General features: G+C 40.2%; 1 protein-coding gene across 1 annotated transcript in view; it reads left to right on the plus strand.

Moving 5' to 3' along the window:
- GRM5 (glutamate metabotropic receptor 5) overlaps window positions 1-23631 on the plus strand; it is a 419932-nt gene that overhangs the window by 175444 nt on the left and 220857 nt on the right. The window contains exon 3 of the mRNA XM_019496384.2: window positions 22544-22793. Coding sequence (XP_019351929.1) covers window positions 22544-22793 — 250 coding nt within the window. The remainder of the gene's footprint in view (window positions 1-22543; window positions 22794-23631) is intronic.

Raw genomic sequence — 23631 nt, forward strand, 5'->3', positions numbered from 1 at the left:
CAGCAGAAAGATAGTGTGAGTATGCACGTGTGTGTGTGTGTGTGTGTGTGTGTGTGTGTGTGTGTGCGCGTAACTACTTTATCAATAAGTTTCAGCATTTCCCAATAGTAATTGCTTGACACATCACTGTGTTTTTCAAATCTTGCTTAAAGGAGGAAATACATAGTTGGCAGGTGGCAGTCATTGACCTTTACTTATTTTTCTTCCTTCATATTTTCCTCTTGTTTCCACTTTTGTTTTACATATTAATAATTATTGTTATTAATAAAAATGCTTGTCCTGTGCTGGAGCCTATGAACCCCACTCATCAGTCACAACTAGGAGCCCTTTGTACTAGGCAGTGTGCACATAATTAGAGTCTCTGCCCTGAGTTTATTGACCCTCCTAGTTTGATTTTTTTGCCAATATTCTTATGCTTGGGAGAAAAGATTTTTCTTTTTTGCAGAGGGTCTTTTTCTCTTGTGAGTAGTCACTTCAGTTCTTTCCTATATTGAATTTATAACTAAACTCAGATTACCTGCTGTGTTGCTATATTGCCCTATTCAATTCTATGTGACATTGTATTAAATTCACTGAATCTGTTCTTGTACTTAAAATAATCAGGACGACCATGGTGATCTCCACATAGCAATGCTTCAGCAGCATTCTGTCTCAATCCAAACAAATGGGCTGGTTGGTAGGTGTATATGACTGATTATTTTTTTCTGTAGCCAGTACAGGGAAAAAATCATATTTTGGGATCAAGATGCACAACTTTGCTGAATTCAGCAGATCCTCTTAACTACAGGAAGTAAGTTATAATTCCTCTCATGACTAGCAGTTGACAACAAGCTTTTTCTGTAATGCTTTTGTTTATTTCATGAATGCTCGAAATTGTTTTTTTTTTGCTTTAAGATTGTTTCTGATATTTTAAAGATGGAGTAGCTCTAATAGCTCATACAGTGCACTTCCCTTTCAGGGCAGGACTGTCCTTTTTACTGTATTTTCAAGTGGTTCCATCCATCCATTAAGTTAGAGTTGATTATATACTTAATTTCCACCCTAAATAACTTATATTTTTGCTTGATGCTCATAACCTTCAACCTGTCGTCATGTTTCCTGCTTCTTTCTTGTACCCTAACCAGCTTTACTTTAAATAACTCTTCCTGTGTAGAAAAGGGTTCTCGTATCCTCTCTTAAGACCTCTTAAGCAGGCTGCAACTAGGGGGTTGCATCTACACTGTGCTTCACTGCAGAGTAGACTAATTAGTTCTACAGTAAAGCACCGGTCTATACATGTGCTGGTATTAGGGTGCAGTAGATTAATTAATTCTGCTGTAAATACACTATGATGGGCTTGTTGGGGGACAAAGGTACTAAAGTGTGGGGTCTGCCTACTGGCTATCCCTGCACTGTAGCTCCCTTGTGCCCCAGCCAGCCTCTCCACTGCCCGACACTGCAGCCTGGAGCCTGGGTCTGCTCCATCCTAGCAAAACATGCTGCACTCCTGGGTGCATGTGTAAACATTGTGCCTCAGAGCAGCTGATTCAGCCATGAACTGTGCCCAAGTTTATTGCATCATACTAATTGCATATGTAGATGCATCCGAGTTGTACAAATAATTGCCTTTTTCAGTTTGGCTGCTGAACCCTTTTCTACCCAAGGGGGTTTGAAATCATCTTCCCCCCTTCCCACCAGGGGAATGCCTTGGCCACCAAAGCTATTCAGGAGTGGTGGTGGCAGAGTGGTGCAGTTCCAGTTTGCATATATAATTAATCATTCATTTGTATTCAGCAGGGCTGGCACTGAAAATCAAATATCCCATTTCTTGGGGAATGTCTTACCCAACAGACAGATGGCTCATTCTCTGTCTCGCATTCTCTGTCTGGCCCCATAAATTAGTCCATGCAAAGTGGAACAGCTCCAACAGAAGAGATTGTTAGAGCCTGATTCCAGTATAGTCAATAATACGGCGGTGAAAATACTGAATGCATGAAAATGGGAAGGTGGGAGATCCCATTTCAAATCCACACTCTACTTGGTTCAGAGGAAAAACTAAAATCTATGAACTCCCAGGTGAATGGCAGCCACTAGAAGATGAAAAAGGGTAGCTCCATGCTCTGGCAGGCAGCAATTCATGGGACAGCATCAGCTGCTGAGATGCCTATAGTGGCAACTATTTTTATGTCTCCTCCACAAAGGCAGCCCCTGGAGCTTCTGCCCCAGTCACTCCTCCTCTTTCCTCAGTTATGCTATAGTAAGGAATTCTATGGTGTTTTTCTTAGTTTCACCTATTGAAGTTGCTCTACTTTGCACAGAATGCATAAATACTCATTGGCTGTGTCTACATAAGCATGGATATTTGGTTCCTGGGAACAAGAAGCAGCGGTACAACTTGTGCTATTGCTACTTGTCCCCGGGGAATGCCTGTGCCCCACACCCTCTGGCACGTGGCAGGTTACCCAGGGTGGGGGAGGAGAGGCTGGGGCCAGGCTCTAGTTTTAGATGACATGCACTGCTGCCATGTGCCCTGTCTTGCTTTTTTTCCACACAAGTTTTTTTGACCCCAGGATCTCCCAGGGTCAAACTGCCCCCTTCCGCGTGCTGCAAAGTAACAGCAGGGGGAATGCCTGAATGTGTGGTGTGTGGCACCACATACGGCACAGCTGTGCTCATCTGGATGTTGGCATTGGGGCCTAGTGTGAGTGAAAGAATGATTATTCATCTTGGTGGGTAGGCTGTTCACCTTGGTGGTGGGATACCAGTGAATATTTTATCATAATTACAAAGTTTATCAGCTTCAGCAAGAGAGACTGAGAGCTCCCTTCCTCAAAATGCCGTATTGCATGGCGATTAGGGCACCTTCTCAGTGAGGTGGGAGAGAGATACATATCCACTCAAGCACACAGAATTAAACCTGGCTTTCTTATTCATCAGTGAGTCCTCATGCTACTGGGATATTAGACAAAAAAGCAGGGAGTCATGGGGAGAATGTCCTTCCTCTGACAATCTTGTGAACCTAACTTCAACAAGGATTTTTTTTTTTCCTTAGTCAGAAATACTAGGTAAGTCCAACCTGATTTCATAAGGAGCATTGGGCATCTGAAACAGCATCTTTCCAGGAATGTACTATTCATTAAAAATACCCGCAGCATCACTGTGCTGTTTTTCCCAGACACGTTTTATTAGAAAATTATGTCCATTTTGCTAGTTTCTGCTGTCCATGATGTCTTCCATTTACTGAAAACAAACATGCCTTGGATTATTTTCTCCAACACAGATGTTTTAGCCTCAGTTTTTCAAGGACAATCTTGTTAAAAAAATGCCAAGTAACTAATCACCTTAGAAACCTTTGTATGAATTCACTATCCTACCTGGCTTTCTCATCATTTCCCAGGTCAGTGTCATTTTCAAATTTCATTTGCATGCTATTTATTCCATCTTCAGAATCATTAATGAAGATGTTAAATGAGATGACAGTGTTAAGCACGTCATCCAAAGCCATCATCTTATCCCCCATCCATCCATCTTACAGTCAAAAAGTTCATCATCTCGTATCATCATTTCAGCCATCTGCTGCTTGGCCAAAAGGCTTCTACTTCACATACTTCCAGGGGAGACCAAAACAATCTGAACAACAGCATTCATTTTTTAATGTACCCAGGGGCAAAACCTGTCTGCAGTGTTGCCATCTGTAAACATTTTGTTGAATGTCTGTCCTTCAAGGACTGAAGCTGCAAGTGACAGGAAATAAAGCAATAAAATTGCCCCAGAGCACCTCTGGTTTGGTGTCAGCAGCATATTTGAAGTCACTGAGAGTGAAAGTGGTACTTGTTGGAGAGATTTGTCTGCAAGAGCACTGCAGATATGAATCAATCTCTTTGGAGTGCCTTGAGCTCTCATTAATCTGCCATGCCAGGTGTCAAAGCTTATCTTGTAAATGCTGCCATGTGCAATATGATGCCATGTGGAATATACGATCAGGACAGCATCAGTTTCTTCCCTTTATTCCCCCATCTGCAGCCCTGGGAGTGACAGACTTGATATTTTTGTTAAGGGAGTTTTTCTAATGGGGATATTTCTGCATGAAGAAATATGATAGTACTAATACGCTACAGCACAGTATTATTAGGCTACCACGCAGTAGTGTCACCCAAAACTCCCATTACTGTGCATTCATTTAGTTGCTAATACAAATGATAAATGTGCAGTAATGACTGCTCAGTAGCATCTTGTGTAGATGTGCCCAGTCATAACCTTAGGCATGTAAAAGCCAGGCCAGGCCCCTGACTTGTAGATTTTATAGATTTTGATCCAGAACCTTGCTGTTGTTCAGATTGTTTTGGCCTCCCCTGGACATATGTGAAGTAGAAGTCTTTTGGACAAGCAGCAGATAGCTGGAATGATGTTAGGAGATGATCTTTTTGACTGTAAGCTAAGCACCTCAGGATGTGATCCAAAAGAGCCAGTTTACTAAAAAAACCCCATACACCTAGCCAATAGAAAACACTAAGGACATGGCTGTGTCTTAAACTCTTCAAAGCTCTGGTGCTTTATTCAGGGCTTCAGGAATCCCCTTTGTCCACTTGATTGTCACAGACTGAAATATTCCTGAAAGTAGGCAAGAAACCAATGTGGGTGCACAAGGAGCATTTAAAATGCCTCAAATAAAAAAGGAAACCATACAGGGAATGGAAGAATGGGCAGGTCACTAAATACCTGTACCAGGAAATAGTAAGGACCTGCAGAGACAAAATCAGGAAGGCAAAGAGAAAGAATGAGCTGTGCCTGGCAAAGGGGGTTAAGGACAACAAGAAGAGGTCCTGTAAGTCGGTCAGAAAAGAAGGACTGAGGAAGCTATGAATCCTCTGTTAACAAACCAGGGGGAACTCCTAACTGAAGATGCAAAGTAGGCAGAGCTACTCAACACCTACTTTGCCTCAATCTTCACAAAAATATTAAACTGCAGCTAGATACCTGAGAGGGATTATTTGGATAAGGAAGCAGGCAAGCGGAGGGAGGAGATAACAGAAGAGATGGTCAGAGAGCTTTTGTTGGGTCTGAATGAATTCAAGCCAGAAGGGCTGGATCAGCTTCATCCCAGGGTCCTGAAGGAACTCGCAGGGGAGATCCCAGAGCCCTTGGCAATGATCTTCACGAAGTCATGGGAGATGGGCCAGGTACCAGAGGACTGTAAAAGCGGGCAGTGTAGTATCCCTCTTTAAAAAAGGGGGAGGGAGAACCCTAGGAACTACAAACTGGTGAACCTCACTTCAATATCTGGGAAGTTACTGGAGGATATCCTAAGGAAGACCATCTGCAAGCATCTGCAGGTGGAAGCAAGCCCTGCTAATAGCTGTCAGCATGGATTTATGAAAAACAAATTATCCCTAACTAGGGATCTATGTGTAAGGTCCACACATGGGTGAACTATATTATATCAGAAGGCCTTTTTTTGGCCTAATCCAACCTGCCAAACTTCTAAGGGAAATCTGAGCAATGCTCTTGTACTCCTCCCTATTTATTTGTCCAAGTTTCCACTTCTTATAAGCTTCCTTTTTGTGACTTAGTTTACTGAAGAGTTCCCTGCTAAGCCAAGCTGGTCATCTGCCATACTTGCTAGTCTTCCTGCAGATTGGGATAGTTTATTCCTGCACTCACAGTAAGGCTTCTTCACAGTACAGCCAGCTCTCTTGGACTCCTCTCCCCCTCAGACTGGCTTCTCAGGAGGTCCTGCCCATGGGTTTCCTAAGTGAGTTGAAGTCTGCTTTTGTGAAGTCCAGCATCCTTACCCTGCTGCTCTCCATCCTTCCTTTCCTCAGGATCCTGAACTCAATCATCTCATGGTCACCTATCCTAACATAGACTGTCGGAAACCTAGATTTAATTCCTCCATCTCTGAAGGATTTCAGCTCCCTCCCTTGCTATCTGCCACGTTGCAGGCAAGTGCCCTAGTTACCTGGCTAGAGGTTATTCTGCCTGAGGATGGAAGAGGAGAGTGGCAGGGTGGGAGAGTGGCCGTTAACTTAATTGCAGAGAAAGAGAGAGAGAGAGAGAAAGTATGTGTAGGTGGGGGCAAGCATAGTGGTTGGGGCACTTACTGGTACCTGGGAGTAAGAAGACCACGGTTTTGGTCCTTGCTACCAGTATTATTTCTGAATTTTGTACAAAACTGTCATTGGATTAAATACAAACAGTCTGGAACTGAGGACTCTACCTTTACTGGGAAGTGCCCTAACCACCAGCTCCCACTCCTTTTGGCTTAGTGAATTTGCCCTTCGTTTGTGGTCCATAGCACAGATTCATCAGAAGGAGTGAAGAATGTTCTGCATGTAGTTTGGGGATTAAACTCTCTCCAGTGAACTGGAAGATGTGGGCTGAAGAAGGAATTGTACCCCATCTGGCTGAGGAAGGAACTGTACCATGGTATCCTAATTCTAGACAAGCATGCTAGCCAATGAGAGAATAATGAGGGGAGTACTCAACAATTCCTCCTCCTCGCATTTAAAAAGATACTACTAGTATCTTGGTACTACTTTTAAAAGTGCCATTAAAAAAGCTACTACTACAATGGCTTGGTGCATTGTGTTAGGGGTGAATTAAGCTTTTTCTAGATTCAGGTGTAAGCTAGATCCCATGCTGGTCAGATGGGGCAGTTTTGAGTATGTACAGAAATACAATTCCAGAGGCCTTCAAAACCTGAAAGTAAAAAGAAAGGAACCTCTGTATTTAAGTATTGAAATTCTACGTAAGTCTACATGAGGATCCTATGTCCTTTCTTGTTACTCTTTTCAGTTAGTCTCTGAAGTGCTATCCTCTCCTACATTCTGCCTGACTTCAGGCTACTTACCTCTGTGTCCTTTATTGGATCTGCTCTTAACCAGTTTTTGCTGTGGAACAATTTGCTTGTATATATGCTAATTATCTCTCAATCAAGGTTATTTCACTGTTATTATCTATCTTGTTTCAATGTCAACATTTGAGTTTTTAAATGAACTATATACTAGAGAATTCATAGAATTGCAAGTCTGGAAAACTGTTAACCAGCACCTTCTTAACATTCAGCCAAATACTGGGCCACGTATAAGGGCAATTTCTTCCTCCTACGCAATTAATCTTAAGCACCACTAATATCTCCCAAGAACCTTTCCTATTATCCTCTTCAAGATCTTTTGACAAACATTTCTGTGAAATACAAAGCTTTGTCTCCTACTTGTCACTCTGGATATGTGCAGAGTCCTGTAAAGTCTCACTGCTACATTTAGTCTCACAATTCAAATCAGGAGAATTATGAAATTCAAACTCTCAGAATTGAGACATTAAATAAGGATGTCTTCAGTCAGTTAAACATAAGGTTTACCAAATAATTAGTTTGGAGATTCCCAGTCAGTGTCTGCAAAGGCATTAAAAATGCCTAATGTTATTTTAAAAAGTTAAATGCTTGAATGATTATTGTATAATATATGACTTTTGGCCATTAAGGTCATATCTACACTATGTTCTCACCTCTCCCAGAGATGTTAGCTATTGATCATATCCCACAAACACACTTCTTGTTGCATATAGTAGCCACCCATCAATCCTCTGGATCATGGTGTACATATAAGAGGTCTAGTCAGATGCCTGAAGAATCTGTTTGTGGCTGACAAGCTGAATTTGTGAGTGACTCAGCTTATAACAAGTTTCACAGATGCATGTGTTGTCTGAGCTGAAGTCCAAGTTTACAGCATGCTGCTGTCTCCTTTCTTCCTTTGCTTCCATCCTCTGGATCAAAGCATCTTCATGCTGAACTGCACCCAGTGCCAGATGTTCCCTCTAGATCACTGCATATGGTATGCCCCAAAATGCAGTGGTAAAGCCATCCAGAGGATGTCCTCAAGACATTAATCTTCAGTGTTTTTGGGAGCTGGTGGAAATGTACTCAAGGTCTCCAGAGTCCTTCTTAACACTGGACCATAATTCTTCATGTTGAGTGACTTCTGCTGCTGCTTAAGTACTATAGTAAAAGGAGCTGACATCAAACAATCCTTGCATAAAAGCTACAAGCTATGTAGGAGAGTTCAAAACTAATAATGTAAATGTAAAGCCAACAGGTATCCAGGCCCCAGTTTGCAACAATATGTAGTCATTAGGGCTGTGTGAATCTTCGGTCCCTGATTCAATTCGGTGGAGATTCGGCCCTTTAATCTTTCCAAATTGATTGGGAGAGATTCGGGAAGATTCAATGATTCAGACATAGACATAGCTTTAAATGTTTTTTCTACATACCTCAAGGTACCAGGGAGCTTGTGAATGCTGAGATGCTGGGGCAGATGGAGCATCCCATGGGAGCACGGGGTGGGGGTCCCCAGCGTGCTCGGCCGCAGATGCAGAAGTGGAAAAGAAGCACTTCCAGTCTACTTCCGGGTCCACTAGGGATTGTGGTGGGGGGTCCCCCTGTGCCCCGCCCAGCTTGACGACTTGTGCCTTCTGGGTCTGGGGGGGCATTCAGGGTCCCCCTCCAGCCAGTCTCTGAGCCAGGGGAGCATGGGGGAGCCCCCTGTGTGCTTGGCAGCGGACCCAGAAGTGGACTGGAAGTATGCATGCTCCAGTGGGTTGCTCCATCCACCCCAGCATCGCAGTGTTCACAAGCCATGCCTGGTACCTTCAGGTATGTAGAAAAAACATTTAAAGTTGTGTCCATGGCTGAATTGCTGATTCTCTGAATCAGCATCAAATCCTCAGATTCGGATTAATCCGAATTGAATCAGGGACAGTGATTTAAATTAACAAATTGAATCACTGTCCCCAATTTAGCCTAAATCCAAATCAGAATTAAATACAGCCGATTTTGCACACCCCTAGTAGCCATGGTATAACCCAGTTATCAAAAGGATTTAAGGGTGCTTACAGATGTTACACTTAGAAGCTGGATCAGGGAAAAGAATGGCCTTCTGCTCTAACATAGTTCACCCATGTTCAGACCTTACACATAGATCCTTAGTTAGGTCAAAATTGCTAAACTACCAAACTGTACAAATGTTCCCTGATGCACTAATTAGGCACAGGCTGGACTGAATGTACACATTCAGAGTGCATCCCCAGGGCTAAGAAAGCCAAGTTGTTTGCCCCAGCCCTAGGTAGGGTTGTAATTTTTCTTTGTCTCCCCCTCGCCAGGCTATTTTTAACCCTCTGTACCTCGCATTGCCAGATGGACAAACCCCACCCCACTGGACAGCCAGTCCTCTGCCCCTTGGTCCTATGAGCCCCCTCAATCCCACAAACCACCTTGTGGACCCACTACCCTCCTCTGATTCTTCCCACCTCTTCCCCAACCCTCATTTATTTAAATCAGGCTTCCAGCATAAGCAAATGTCTAGAAAACCAACATGGGATCACTCTTGGTGCTAGTTTTACAGATGTGCGCCAGCATTGAGAGCCTGGTCAAAGTAAGATGGGATGGAGGGAGGATCAGACAGAATTGGGGGAGCTAGCAAGTCCACAGGGAGGTTGGTGGGATTGGAGAGGCTCTTTCGCCCCCCAAACAGGCTATTTATTTTTAGCTCCCCTTCCTGCTCCCAGATGGACAATTCCCGCTGCGGATCCACAAACCTCCCCCACAGTCCTGCTAGCACCCTGATTCTGCCACCCCTGCCCCCACCATAGTCCCGCTAGCCCCTACTCCTTCCACCCTAAGTTAACCAGAACTTTACCAGAAGATGCAATGTGTTACTTTGTTCCGCTCTGCAGTATCTGTATATATTGAATGCTTCAGCGGGCTTTTTGGCACTTCTATCTAATAGCTGATTCAATTTTGGAGGCAAAGCTTTCTCAGTTTATGGTACTTGGTTGGGGAAATTTACTTTCACAGAAGAAGAGCCACCTCTAGAGTCTGTTCACATTTAAGAAATGCTTCAACCCTTTTGATGAAACATTTCTTCCATGAGAGGAGCAATACTTACAACTCTGAGATGCGGCTTTACTCCAAACATATATATATATATATATATATATATATATATATATATATTACTAACAAAAACTGTTTCTGGAAGGACAGCCAGAGATTTTGGAATTCACTAAGAACTTTGCTATTACTCATGATATTATGTGGATGTATTCAGATACTAAGGAAGATGTGGGGCATATGTAAAAGATTAATATCTGAGAGAGAGACACACAAACACCAAAAAACAGGAAGTACTGATCATTGTTAATATCTTTAGACTTCAAATAAGAAAAGGAGTCAGGGATGCCAGCATATTTATGCAAAAGCTGTCAAGCCTGAAATCTTATACTAGACACCAGCACAACAGAGGACTTTAATCAGCATTCAGGGGACAAGGGAATTACCAAGCTGTAGTTAAAGTCGGTTAATAAAGTGGATCAAAGGTGACCAGACTTCAAGGAAATTTATAGAAATAATTCCTGTGCAGAGAATCTCAGTAAACAGAAGTGATTTAATGAATCTTTCTATATAAGCTGTGAAGTGAGAATTTTAAAAGGAACCACAAGCAAGGTACTTTTAACTGTGGAACTGGGTCATCATTCCTTCAGGGAGAAGGGATTTTTTTTTTTTTTTAATTAAAGCAGCCAACAGAAAATGTCCAGTTTTACCTGTGGGCTGAGAAATATATAATGATAAGATATTTTAATTTAATTAACTATAATTGACATAGTATGTTTTGTTTAGTATAAGTAATAACTCATTAGTTATTTGAGTTTAATACATGAAGACAATAATGATTTGAAAGTAGGCATCACTAATTAGGCAGAGCAAGACTTTTTTCTATGAAACTTCTTGTTTAAAAATGTTGATCAGTCAAAACTGAAACTTTTTAGTTTTTAGAGTTTTTAGAAAATAGGTTTTTAGAAAACTTCTTAGAAAATAGGTTTCAATGAATTTCTTGACTTGAAAAAAAATGAGGAGGTTTGTAAACTGTCAAAATGCTTCATTTCAACATGTTAGAAATGAAAAAATTGTGGATTTCTCATTTATAATTTTCATTCATTCTAGATTTAAAATCTAAGTACATTAAAGTTAAATTGAAATAATCTCAAAATGAAATATTTTTTAAATTATCAAAAGATTTCCTTTTACTTGAACTGATTTTTTTTGCAGATTTTTGACTCACTAATTTTCTGATTTTGATTTTTTGTCCTGATTTAGGAGAATAAACACTTTTAATATCTCAAAAATATTCACAGGAAAGGAAAACAGTTTCCTTCCCAGCTCTACAATGTAGGATATTTTCTAGCTCATATTCTCGATGCTTATGCATATAAACAATTGATTTTTATTGTGTTAATTAATGCATGGAAGCCCCAATTAAAACTGAGTCCCCTTTTATGGTAAGGTCTGTGCAAACACTAGAAAATTTCTCTTTTCCAAAGATCATATGATCAATACCTCCTCATACATCACAGCACCATTGTGGACAGTTCAATACTAGAATACCCCACCTTTTGATGTTAACATCACATTTCTACAGATTGATCTTGAAGGTGTCCTTGAATATCTTGTTTTGCCCCACCTCTAGAGTGGTGACCATCAATGAGTTGGAAGTACAGGACCTGTTTTGGGAGTCGATTGTCAGGCATCCTTAGGATATGTCCTGTCCAACAGAGCTTGTGCCATATAAACATGGCTTCAATGCGTATGGTGTTTGCTTGAGCCAGAAAGATAGTGTTCATTCTTCTGTCCTTCCAATGGATATGGAGGATTTTCCAAAGACATCATTGATAGTAGTATTCCAAAACATTCAGGTGTTTCTGAATTGTCATCCAAGTTTCACACCCATACAACAGGGTAGAGATGACTACAGCCTGGTAGATGTTTGTTTTGGGTACTAATGTCATTGAAGCCATCATTTTGGAGATGTCAAAAAACAGCAGTGGCAGTTTTTATCTGGTGTTGAAAATCATTATCTGTGTTTATTTTTTAAGATAGGTAGGGGAAATGCTCAATATTCTCAAAGGACTGCCCTCCAAGTGCTAAAATACTGCTAAAGCAAGTACTAAATGACTGTGCAGTAACAACTGCACAGTCAGGCACTCATGTAGAAATGCCCAGTGAGTCCAAGCATTTCATATGCTTCACAGAAGCAATTAAGAGTGACCTGGCACTCTTCAATTGAGTGGGCACACATGACTGACAATCATTAACACATTGAAGATCAGTAATGGAGGTGTGGGTTGTCTTGATTTGGAACATAAACAACTGGTGCAGAGATTTCCACACATGCAATACTGGATCTTGACTCCAGCAGTGTCATGTCATTGGGTGCTAACTATGAGCAATGAGATATGGAATAGCTGGAATATAGATGGAAAATAATTGAGTATTAATGCAATCACATATCCATACTTGACTACAGTTCTAACAGTAAAGAGGTCTGTTTCTGAGCCATTGCTTAGGACAGTTACTGTCATGTTATGAAAAAGTCTGATAATAGTAACACATTTTGGTGGGTATCCAGATCTCATCAAGATCTTCCATAGGCAGGACTCTGTTGACTGAATCAAAGGCCTTAGTCAGGTCAGTAAAGGCCATGTAAAGATCTTGGTGTTGCTTGCTACACCTCTGCTGCAGCTTTCTAGCAATAACAATCATACTTACTGTATTTCTGAATGGTCTGAAACCACTGGTTTGAGACTGGCATGTCTCAAGTCAGTGGGCAGCTGTTCATGTTTCTAGATTTTCATAATAACAACATGTAGTTGGTGAGAGAGGTTGTTTTTCTACCTTGCTTATAAATTTCAGCTGGTATTCCATCAGGACCACATGCTTCATTGTTCTTCATCTGCTTAATGGTTTTCAAAGTCTCTTCATAAGTTGATAGATCTGCAAGGTAGACTTTATTGAGGTGCTGTGGAATGGCTTCAGTGGTCAAGTGATCCTTTCAACATGTATTGATGGTGGAGTTATTTTTAAGGAGTGTTATTTCACCTTTGAACATCAGATGGAAGGTGCCTTGTGTACTTGGTCCACAGATAGCTTTGGTTGCCCTAAAGAAACTATGCATGTCATGCCTGTCAGCAAACTTTTGAATCTCTTTTGCTTTGTCCTCCTACCACTTATTCTTTTGCTCTCAAATTTTCCTCTGGATCTTGGCTTTAATGTGGCTATAAGCAGCTTGATTCATTTTGGAGCTGATGTCATTCTGGCAAGATATGAAGGCTCTCTTTTTCCTGTCAATGACAGCTTGAATTTCACTGTCTTCTCATTAAACCAGTCCTGATGTTTCTTTGTGGAGAAGCCTAGATAGTTTTCACATGACCTATAGATGCCTATCCTGAGGCTCTCCCATTGATCAATAGTGTCAAGATCAGGGAGGCTGGAAAGTTTCTCAGTGAGGAACTGCCAGACACAAGCACTTTTAACAGGTTCTTACAAGCACTTTATATTGAGCTTCTACCTTGCTTGCTTCTTTTGTTGATGTTGTTTTGCAGTGAAATGAGTGGAACATGTCAAAGGATAATCCATCCAGCAGTCATCTGTGCTGGTCATTGCTCTGGTGACATGGATGTTTGACAGTCCCAGGCACACACTATGCCATAGTCAATGAAGGGCCAGTGTTTTGAGCAGGGGTGCACCCATCATGTTTTCTAATTGCTATTTTGGAGGAATAAAGAGTTCAATGATGACATTAAGTTCCAACTCTTCCTTAGAATGGTACTTAGAAGAATCAAGAAACAGGACAGTCAAGAAACTCTGTTGATGCAAAAAGCCTCAAAGAACTGGGAAGAAATATAGAAAAGGCACAATCTCTGCTTGCATTAATGTGGAAGTTTTATCTACAGTGCCACTGACTTAAAATCATACAAGTTTATCTTCTGTAAATGCAGAAAACTTAAAGAAGGTGAAAGGGAATGTAGTATAATGAATAAGACATCAAAAAACAAGGGTTCTTGTGTCGCTAACTTCATCTCTCTGTGCCCGTTTGCCCTATCATCATTCTCTATCTTGACACATCCTGTAAAAGTAACCAACTTTGCAGGAAATCATATCTTTTAAAATCTGTTACAAAACATGTAGCAACATTGTTAAGAAACAAAAGCCATTATCCTCATTTTCAAAAGCTTTAACTCTTCTGCGGAACTGAGTGCCTGCAACAGCCTTATGAGCAGAGATCTTGGTTTTCTCCAATAAAAAAAAAATCCCCAATTTTCTGATTAAAAAAAGTAACCCAAAATCCACATTTTTCTATGATCAAAATGAAACACCACTAATATATATTACATATAGTTATATATATAATAGTATATATATAATATATATTAGCGATGCTTCATATATAGTATATATATTATGTGTGTGTGTGTGTGTGTGTGTGTGTGTGTGTGTGTATTAGTGATGCTTCATTTTAATCATGGGAAAATGTGGATTTGGGGTTAGAATTGGAGTTCTGTAGTTTCTCCAAATTTACCCCAGCTATGCTGAATTTGGCCCAGCAGGCTTAGTTTGTTAGAGATGAGCCTTATCAGAGAAAATCCTCAGGAAATGAAGAAAACAAATATAACAACAATAGACAGTGACTAAAATGTCTCACAGGATACAGCTCATAGAGTTATCAAAATACTAACTAGCAGCAGAGGATAATTAAAGAGGAAAAGCCCAAACTTAAAATAATTCCTATGCAATGAGATGGAGATCAGCACTGTAGTTAGAGCTAGAAAGACATGTTGAAATGGTATGCTTTTTTTCTGGCACAAAAAAGAGATTTGTTGAAAGCATGAAGCAAGACTATAATTGATGAACATTCACTTAGAAAGAAAAACTGGGAAAATGCATTTTGATAAGTTTACACAATGACTTTTTGTTTCCGGCACTTCCACGATTGTAAACATTTAAAAAAAAATAGAAAGCAGAATGAAACACAAACCAATTTTTTTCCCCTCTAAGCTTTATTTCATATGAAATTAAAAAAAAAATAATTGGTGGGGAGAAGAGAAAGGGACAGGAGTTATCTTATTTGAGGATGAAAAAGGATAAAATCACATTTTATTCTATGAAACGAAAAGCTTTGTTTCTACCAGCTTTCAGTAAAACCTCAAATATATTGGAAGCAATACAATTTTATATTCCCTCCTTCATTTGGCCTTCTCATGTATAATGTACACAGACCAGGAAGAGGACAGTGATCTTAGTAAAGCGACTGTGGCTGTCCTGAGTCTGCTTGGCTTCTGTGATCGCTGTTCAAAAGTGAGCACCTTAAATGATTCCCTTTACAGAAGAGAATGGGTAGGCCTGTTTCACCAAGACATTATTTATATGGGGCTGATGGCTGTGCCTCAGTGTTCTCCACATCAGCATGTTCGAGTGCTGGACACGTAAAGATAGGGAGAGGCCACTCTGAGGCTGTGTATACCTGTACAGCTCAAGGCAGTAGCATGTAGGAATAAATACCGAAGCTACCTCTCTATCTATTAGCTCTGGAACCAAAACAACGTACCTGTGCAGGTGTGGCGCTGTGCTAGGGTAATGAACCCTGTTTCTCAGCCAAGTTAATTAATGCAGAATGAACACTATTCAATCAGTAGCATGCAGAAAACAAACTTGAGTATCTGCTTGGCACTCTTTTGTACCCTAGAAACATACGGTCTGTGGCACCCACTTCACTGTGATGATAATAAGTTAGTTCTGGGTGCATTTACATGTGCAATGAATACATCTGAATAAACTCTGGCACAATCTGAGACAAAGTAAACCAATCCTAACTTCACCATCTACACGTGCATTTAAGCACAGTAATTTGTTCTGCCATCAGATAGAACCTATGTATGACAGGACTACCTTATGCCAGAGTAAATTAATCTACTGTGCCCTAATTGTGGCATGTGTGTAGATGGTGACGCTTTACTGTGAAGTAAATTAGTCTATTGCACACTCAAGCATATGTGTAGATGCACCCTCTGAGTCCTAGAGAGTCTTGTAATGAACTCTGCATCACTCATCTATCTCCCCTGGAATATTCTAGTTTATACTGTGGCTATAACACAGAAAGCATCTCAGAGCAAGAGGGTCTGGTAGCACCACTACCTGTCAAAATACATTAAGGTGTGTCCTGTGTTTCCAGGACAACCCATTATCATATTGGAGAGTCCCCTTCCAGCAGCCCCACCATATTTTTAGAGTATTTGCATGTTGCATATAACCTTGTTCAATGGTTATCCTTTCTGTAATTATTCAATGTCTCATCACTCCCCGTCAGACTGATAAGTACTGGGGAGAGAGGAGAGGAACGCATGTGGTATCTTTTCTATGAAGAACTAACAAAATGTTTGCTGGTGTTAAGTTTTCTAACCCAGTAGGTTTTAGCTCTCTAATGAGAAGCTTAACCATTTAATTAAGAAAACCTATTTAAGTGTATATCTTGAGATCTGCTGAGAACTAACTAAAATATTTAGTTGATTATTTCTGACCTAGCCGTATAGTACTACAGCTGAAAAGGAAGCTTGTGAAATAAATGTTTACCACAGCAGTGTATTTACATGCAAACTAAAAAAGAATATAAAATCTAGTGAAAGAAAGATGAGCCTATTTTTCAGACATATTTAAGTATCTAATGATGCAGATAAGTACATAGCAGGATTAACAAAATTTCCAGGCAGGTTGACTTCTATTCCCATTGACTTTATGACATAAAACATTATAGCTATGGCTAAGCCTCAAAGGCATCATGAAATCACAGAAGTTGGATGAAAAAATCCATTAGGTATCAGTATACTTTCTAACTGTTTCCCAACAAGTAATTAAGTTTCTATTTGGGAGGCTGTTCTGCACCTTAACATCCTTGACTTTCTGGAAGAGTGTCTTGATAGCCAGCTAGTATATTCAGTTTTTATAATTTTATTCCACTTTTCCCACTTGCACATACAACAATATGCATGTTTAGCTCTTTACAAATATATTCTGCAAGTTGTTGGACTCCATTCACTCTCACCAAAGCCAGTGAAAAGATGTGTGGCTAAATTCCCTGGACTGTTGGAAATTTCCACCAGCAATTTTAATCTGATTTAATCTAGAAGGATTTGTCTGTGCTTTGCAGGTCCTGACTACAGAAGCAATAGTAGTTCTTTCTGGCTAAAGAAAAAAACCCCTCTGTGACAGGTAGAATTACTGCTATCAAATTATTGCTGCTAAATAAATGCCATAATATGTCTCTTGAACCTCATTTTACCTTTCTATTCTTTTCTCTATGAATTTTCACTCCACAGTGTTTTGGGTTCTCTCCAGTGTCTCTATTAATATTATACCTCAAACTTCTCAAATGCCCCTGCTCTAGTTCACATTCACTGAATTTAATTTGAAAAGCAGACATACTCCTGCCAGCAATTTGCATTTACAGATTATGATAAATAGCAATATATTAATTCATATGGCTCTACCAAAATTCTGTTGGCATAAAACATGCAGCTTTACATTTCATTTGGCTTTCTTTATTACTGTGTATTGGTTTTGTCTATACTGTTAGAAGCAGATGCACTGTATTTTGTTTATTATTTTTAGACCACAGTCTTTGTTGCCTTCCCCTCATAATGCAGAAACAATCTCCGAGATTTGTATTTAAGACAGTTTAATTGGCTCAATTGCTGGGTAGATCTAGTATTTGGAGCTGACTGTAGCTTGTCTGACCTCTTTCTATCAGATTGAAATATTATTATATACTCTCCTATATTAACTTTTATCTGGAAAAAGCACAATCTGTTCTTTTTAAGCTTCTTAATAATTTCTATTCCTGATGCATTCGAGTTGATCTAACAGCTTGTTATCGTTATACAGTAGGTGGTAATGCAAATGTTTTGCATTGAAACAAATTGTAGATCAGAAGCAGGCATAAGTCATTTGGAAGATGTGAACTGAATTACTTTTTATGTTTGCAGTGACATATGTGGACAGATTTTGAAAAAGGGCCAGATATTCAGGTATTCCACACCCAAAATTCAGGCTAGTTCTTTTTTTTTTTTTTTCCTTTTCCAGAAAGCTCAACTCCTAGTTGTCTTAAAAATCTATGCCACATTTTTTAAAGTCTTAGTCAGTCAGCAAATCTTATTACAACATTTGTGCCTACATTTTCAACAGAAATGAGGATTCAGTGAACATCTGGTTTATGTCCTAGAACAGAGTCAATTATAATATAGATCTACACTTCAAGCATTTTACTGGAGGTAGAAATTCATTAGGGAAGAAAGAATTAGAATATAAACGACTTTCAGATTCATCTCTATGTGGTGTTCTGTAGATCTTCCAATTGAAATTGATTACAATGAAATAACTACAAATGAATTCCTTCTTTTAGGATTAAGAAGAAAACTTAAAAACTATTTAAAAACCCAGTGAGCACCCTACCACAGCTGTCATTAAATTGATCCACTGGTTAATTTATCCAGTGGTTAATCCTTTTATTCTTCTCCCTAGTCTCCCTTCTGCCTGAGCAAGAAACCATCTCCCTGGGGAAGGTGGTGGGTAGGAGCCAAGCACCCTGGGATGCTGGAGGAATGTGCTTCTGCTTCTCAGAAGGAAGCTTATATAGATTTTTGTTCTCCTGGGAGAAACTCTCTCGGGAGTGATTTAACCCTGGTTGTTTCTGGTTATTTTTCTTTCAGCAAAATTTTTGCTCTGGGAGAAAAATCCTGAATATCTATACACTCATGGTTTCTACTGGGACAGCAGCAATTCTCCCATGAGAAAGTAAATGTCTCTATGTAGCCTGGGTCTCTTGGATAGCACCTAGTACAGGTGGGCAGCCCTTTGGTGTTATCAAATTGCATTTCCAAGTTAAGAAGTACATTCCTTTTTGAAGTCCATGATTCCATAGTTTTACCATGCATCTCTCTCTCTTTTTACAAACCTCCCAGTTCTTCATCCATGAGGAAAACATGGAAAAGAAACTCTTGATAAAAGTTGTATCCCTTCTGTCTGTCCACCTCCCTTTCTTGAATCTGTATGCAAGTTTGCATGTGCACAGACACACACACACAGAAACACAAGTTTTCAATGAAAGGGAAATATTACTGTAAGAAAATTCTTATTAATATGCCTTTGCTTCATGAGAAAATCTACCAGAAATTAAAGCCCTTTTTTTTCCACCAAAGACTCTTCATCACCACTACAGTGTAGCTGAAATTAAATATACATACCTCATCAAAACTACTCTACAATTAGGGAATTCACTATGAATAATTAATTAAGTAGCGTTTAATCAGCAATGATCATGACAAGAGCTCCACTGGTAAATTTGTTTGAGTACCTTACTGCAGAGCAGCATTTTGTTTTCAGCAAATCTCTCTCAGGCTTATGCCATGTACTTAGTTTTCCCAGCTGAAAAACTCTGCCACTTTCAGACAGAGAATATCACAATCTCTTTCTTTTTGTTACTGAAAAAACATAACATTTTGGCAAGTGGCCTCATTATTTTGAAGCACTTCCTCTAATTTTTCATGAGGTACTATTTGCTATTTGGCTTAACAAAATCAGTGCATTTTTACAATATAAGCATTTGTTTGACTGTAAAAGAGTTAATGCTCTTATAACAAACTTCAGTGGAATAAATTATACTTTGAATAACTAATCTAGTGTTTTTCATGCTGAAGAGATTCCATTCAGTATGTAAATTTGGACTGTTTGGGAATTTTCTAATTAATTTCTTTTTCACAGAAAAAGCAGTTTTGTGCAAGATCAGAATTTCCCATAGGGAAAAGAAAAGTTATTTTGCTAAATTTCCTTTTATTTACATCTTGAAAATCCAAGGACACTATTTCATTTTAGGTCAGATTAAATCAAATCAAAAGAGTTTTTTGCTTTTCAACCAAATTCAGTCATTTCATTTTAGGTCCCCTCAATGTGAATTGGTGTGAGGCCAAGCCGCTGAAGGACTTCATGGGCATTATGGTTCATGTGCCTAATGGTCCAATTATGGTCTGGCCTGAATTCCTTTGCCATGAAGCCTCGTGGTTTTGACTTTTGATGGAACTGAGGCCATAGCTCACAGTAGAAAATGAAGCACCCAAGCTGCAACTCTGATTCTCCTGGGAGAGGAAACACCTCAAGGTGATACAGTTTAATATCCAGAATTACATATTTTGGCCTTTTCCAACTCTTTTTTTTTTCAGAATTTTTGTGAATATTTTGATATTTTGACTTCAAACAGAATTGAGCTTTTACATTTCAACAAACTCTAGTCATACGTGGGAGGAATAATCGTTTTGTGTTTGGGTACTGGAATACAACTCGGGAATTTTGTGTAGATTTTGAATCTAGCTTTGTGTCTCTTTGAAATCACTCTAGACCTCATTTCTTCTTTATAGATCACAGAAAAATAGGGCTGAAAGAAACTTCAGGAGTCATCAAGTCCAGTCTCTTGAGCAAGACAGGCACATTCTTGTCTAGATAATCCCAGACAAATGTTGCCTGATTTGCCTTTAAATGGAGACAACAACAATTCTTTTTTCTTAAGGTTGGCTGTCCTATTTGTTTATATTGTAAGTTAGAGACAGTTTCCTGTTACGGGTAAGTACAGTGCCTCATACAAGAGGGCTCCTAACCTCTGTCATAATGCTAAAATTCCTATAGCACATGTAACCTGATATACAAAGGGTTGTATGCCTTGCCCAAGAATACAAAGGTAGATAGTGAAGGAGACAGGATGAGACTAAGGAGTACAAACTCCCAGATCCAACTCTAACCTCTTAATTATCATTTTTTTTCCTCTGGTCGATACTTCAATGTATTTCTGTCTGAGTTTTCAGTAGGCTTGGCAGCAATAGACTGCTTTCATGGGAGATTTGAAAGACGATAACAAGGTGGATGTTTGTGTAGATGTTCTGGGGAGTTCATCCCTTGTGTTTGATTCATCCCATGGCAGGGCAAAAAACATGACAATCCTCTCTCGTGGTTTGGGTTAGGATTCTCCTTTAAGTTCAAAGAAACAAGCAAGCATGGATTCATGACTGCTGTGATCCTAGTCTTTAGTTTTGCCATGTGCAGAGGCCCCCAGAGAAGAGTCTTTTATCACAGGACCATTCTCACTATTTTACAGGCTGTGTGTGATTAAAATAAACATCATTATGGTCCAGACTCTATTATGCAAATGGTCACATCCTGACTAATACTCATTTTATTTAAATTCTGAATATTGCCTTGTAAAACAAAAAAAATTCTGAATGCTGAGTTTTTACCTTTTACAAATTACCAGGAAACTTCAAAGAATTGAGCTAATAGAGGCAGTGTAACCAAATCAGAAGGGAGTGTATAGCTCCATGGTTTATAAACTTTTTGACATAAGTTTTATCTGGTCTCTCTAAAAAAAAGTAAAAAAAATATATTATTTAGCGGTCCTTTGTTAATATCAATAATCTGACCTTTTGTTAAAACACAAATGCATTTTAACTAGGGATGATAAACTATTAACAAATGTGATTGTGATTAGTTACACAATTAAAAAATAAGTCACAATTCATGATTTTAATTGCACAGCTAAAAACTCAAAACTGCACAGAAAAACTCAGTTATGCAAAATTATATTTACTTTGTATGGTTGGGGGGTAGGTGTGGGGGGGATTTGTGAAGGTGTGTGTGGGGGGCTGTGGGTATGGGGGGGGTTGGAGCCTGGGGAGGGGGCTTCCTGTATACCCTGGTAGGATGTGGGGTACCGTGGGTCAGGAGTGAGGGGCAGCAGCAGGGCTTGGGGGGGGCTGTGGCTTGGGAGTGAGGGACAGACACAAACAGACGCACACACACACACACACACACACACACCACCCAGCAGGTAAGTGTGTGGAGGGGAAGGGATGTGAGGGAGGGAAGGGGTGGGGGCGCAGATCAAGGCCCCTATGATGATGGAAAGAGTAGGGCAGAGGCAGGAGCAAGGACTGGGGTGAATGGGACCCTGGGGTTGGGGCAGGTCATGAGACAGAGCTGTGGGTGGCTCATCCAGGGGCATGGGGAGGGGGCCATTCCCGCTGCTGTGTGCACCTCTGGGTGGAGGAATGGAGGCACATGCCTCCTAAATTTGTGCACAAGGAGGAGGCAGGCTGTCCACTGTATGCTGGGCTCTGCAACCTGCTTCCGTTGCACTGGGAGCCATGTGACTTCATGTTGTGCCTCCCACTGCTGGGCAGGCAGGGGACGTAGCACAACCAGTGTGAGGCTCCCGGGGCAAAGGCAGCAGGGCTCACAGTCCCAGCCTGCAGCAGCAGCCTGCCTCCACCCCACACACAAATCTGGTGGGGGCATGTTTCCCCAATGCCTTCCCCGGGGTGTGCGCAGTGGTGGGAGCCCCCCTGAAGTCCTCTGCACTGCTACCGCTGCCCCGCAGGGCAGCTTGGAGGTGGTGGTGGTAGCATCACAGCGCAGCCCAGGCATGGGCTTCAAAACCATGTGCATGATTTAATATGTTAAATAAAATTATGCAAACAATTAGCGTGTTAACCGTGCAAGTTAACCACAATTAATTGACAGCCTTAATTTAAACTGACATGTTTATTTTTCCTAAAGAAAGACGGGGAAAAAGCAAAAAAAAAAAGCTATCAGCATGTTTAATATCCTTGCTTACACTCTATGTATCTCTGGTTTTCCATTTAGGTAACTACGGTGAAAGTGGAATGGAAGCTTTTAAAGATATGTCGGCCAAGGAGGGGATCTGCATTGCACATTCCTACAAGATCTACAGTAACGCTGGTGAACAGAGTTTTGACAAACTGCTGGGAAAGCTAAGGAGCCATCTGCCCAAGGCAAGAGTGGTTGCCTGCTTCTGTGAGGGCATGACTGTGAGAGGGCTGCTTATGGCCATGAGGCGTCTGGGGCTTGCCGGAGAGTTTTTGCTGCTAGGCAGGTAAGTAATGTTGTTGTTAACTATACCATCCCATTACATACATCCATGTATGTTGGCCACAGGATATATATATACATTTGCTGAAGTTCAGGATATCTTTTAGGCAGAGGCTTTATCACCTGTGGTTCAAATACCATGGAAGGGTTGTGTACAAAGGTTGCATCGCCTCTGTCTGGAAGGTATTACTCAATAAAATAATTTGCCAGAAGGTGACAGCAATGTACATATACATATTTATGATTTCTATTATCCAGTTTCATTGCCACATTTTCAAAATGTGCCATGTAAGTACAATGTAATTGATAGCTCGATCTGAGTGCACTTGTTTTAAAAGACGCGGCCTTTTGTGTCTTTTAAAGGGGGTCTGCCCTTTTGTCAAAATGGAGTCTCTTAAAAATGAGGAGATAATATACAAATTGCTGATTTTCTTTAGGAGAAATTAAGTTCTTTCTCTGAATACCGATGACAGCATTCGGGCGCTCTGTTGTATAATGAGGAGCTCAGTCACTGTGGTATAAATGTTCACTTCCATCTGCACACGGGGGAAAAAGGAAAATACTTAGCTGCATTAATTAAGCAGGAAATGAAACTGAGGTGATTCCACAGAGACAAAAGGTGACTGATGTACGCTTAATGTGCCTTTGTTCATTTTCTACGTGTTTGGAAGAAACTAATGTGTTTTCTGTGGGGCAAAAAAAAAGATATCCAGTTTATATGATGTAGACTCGCCCCGACTCCAAAAAAGTATAGTTGGAAGGATGAATAAATGCTATTGTGAGCTTGGACTCAGCTTGAAGGTTCATGAGAATACTGATGAGATGACAGCAATGTGACAGAG

The sequence above is a fragment of the Alligator mississippiensis genome, chromosome 1 (genome assembly GCF_030867095.1).
Source record: "Alligator mississippiensis isolate rAllMis1 chromosome 1, rAllMis1, whole genome shotgun sequence".
In the NCBI taxonomy this organism is placed as follows: domain Eukaryota; kingdom Metazoa; phylum Chordata; order Crocodylia; family Alligatoridae; genus Alligator; species Alligator mississippiensis.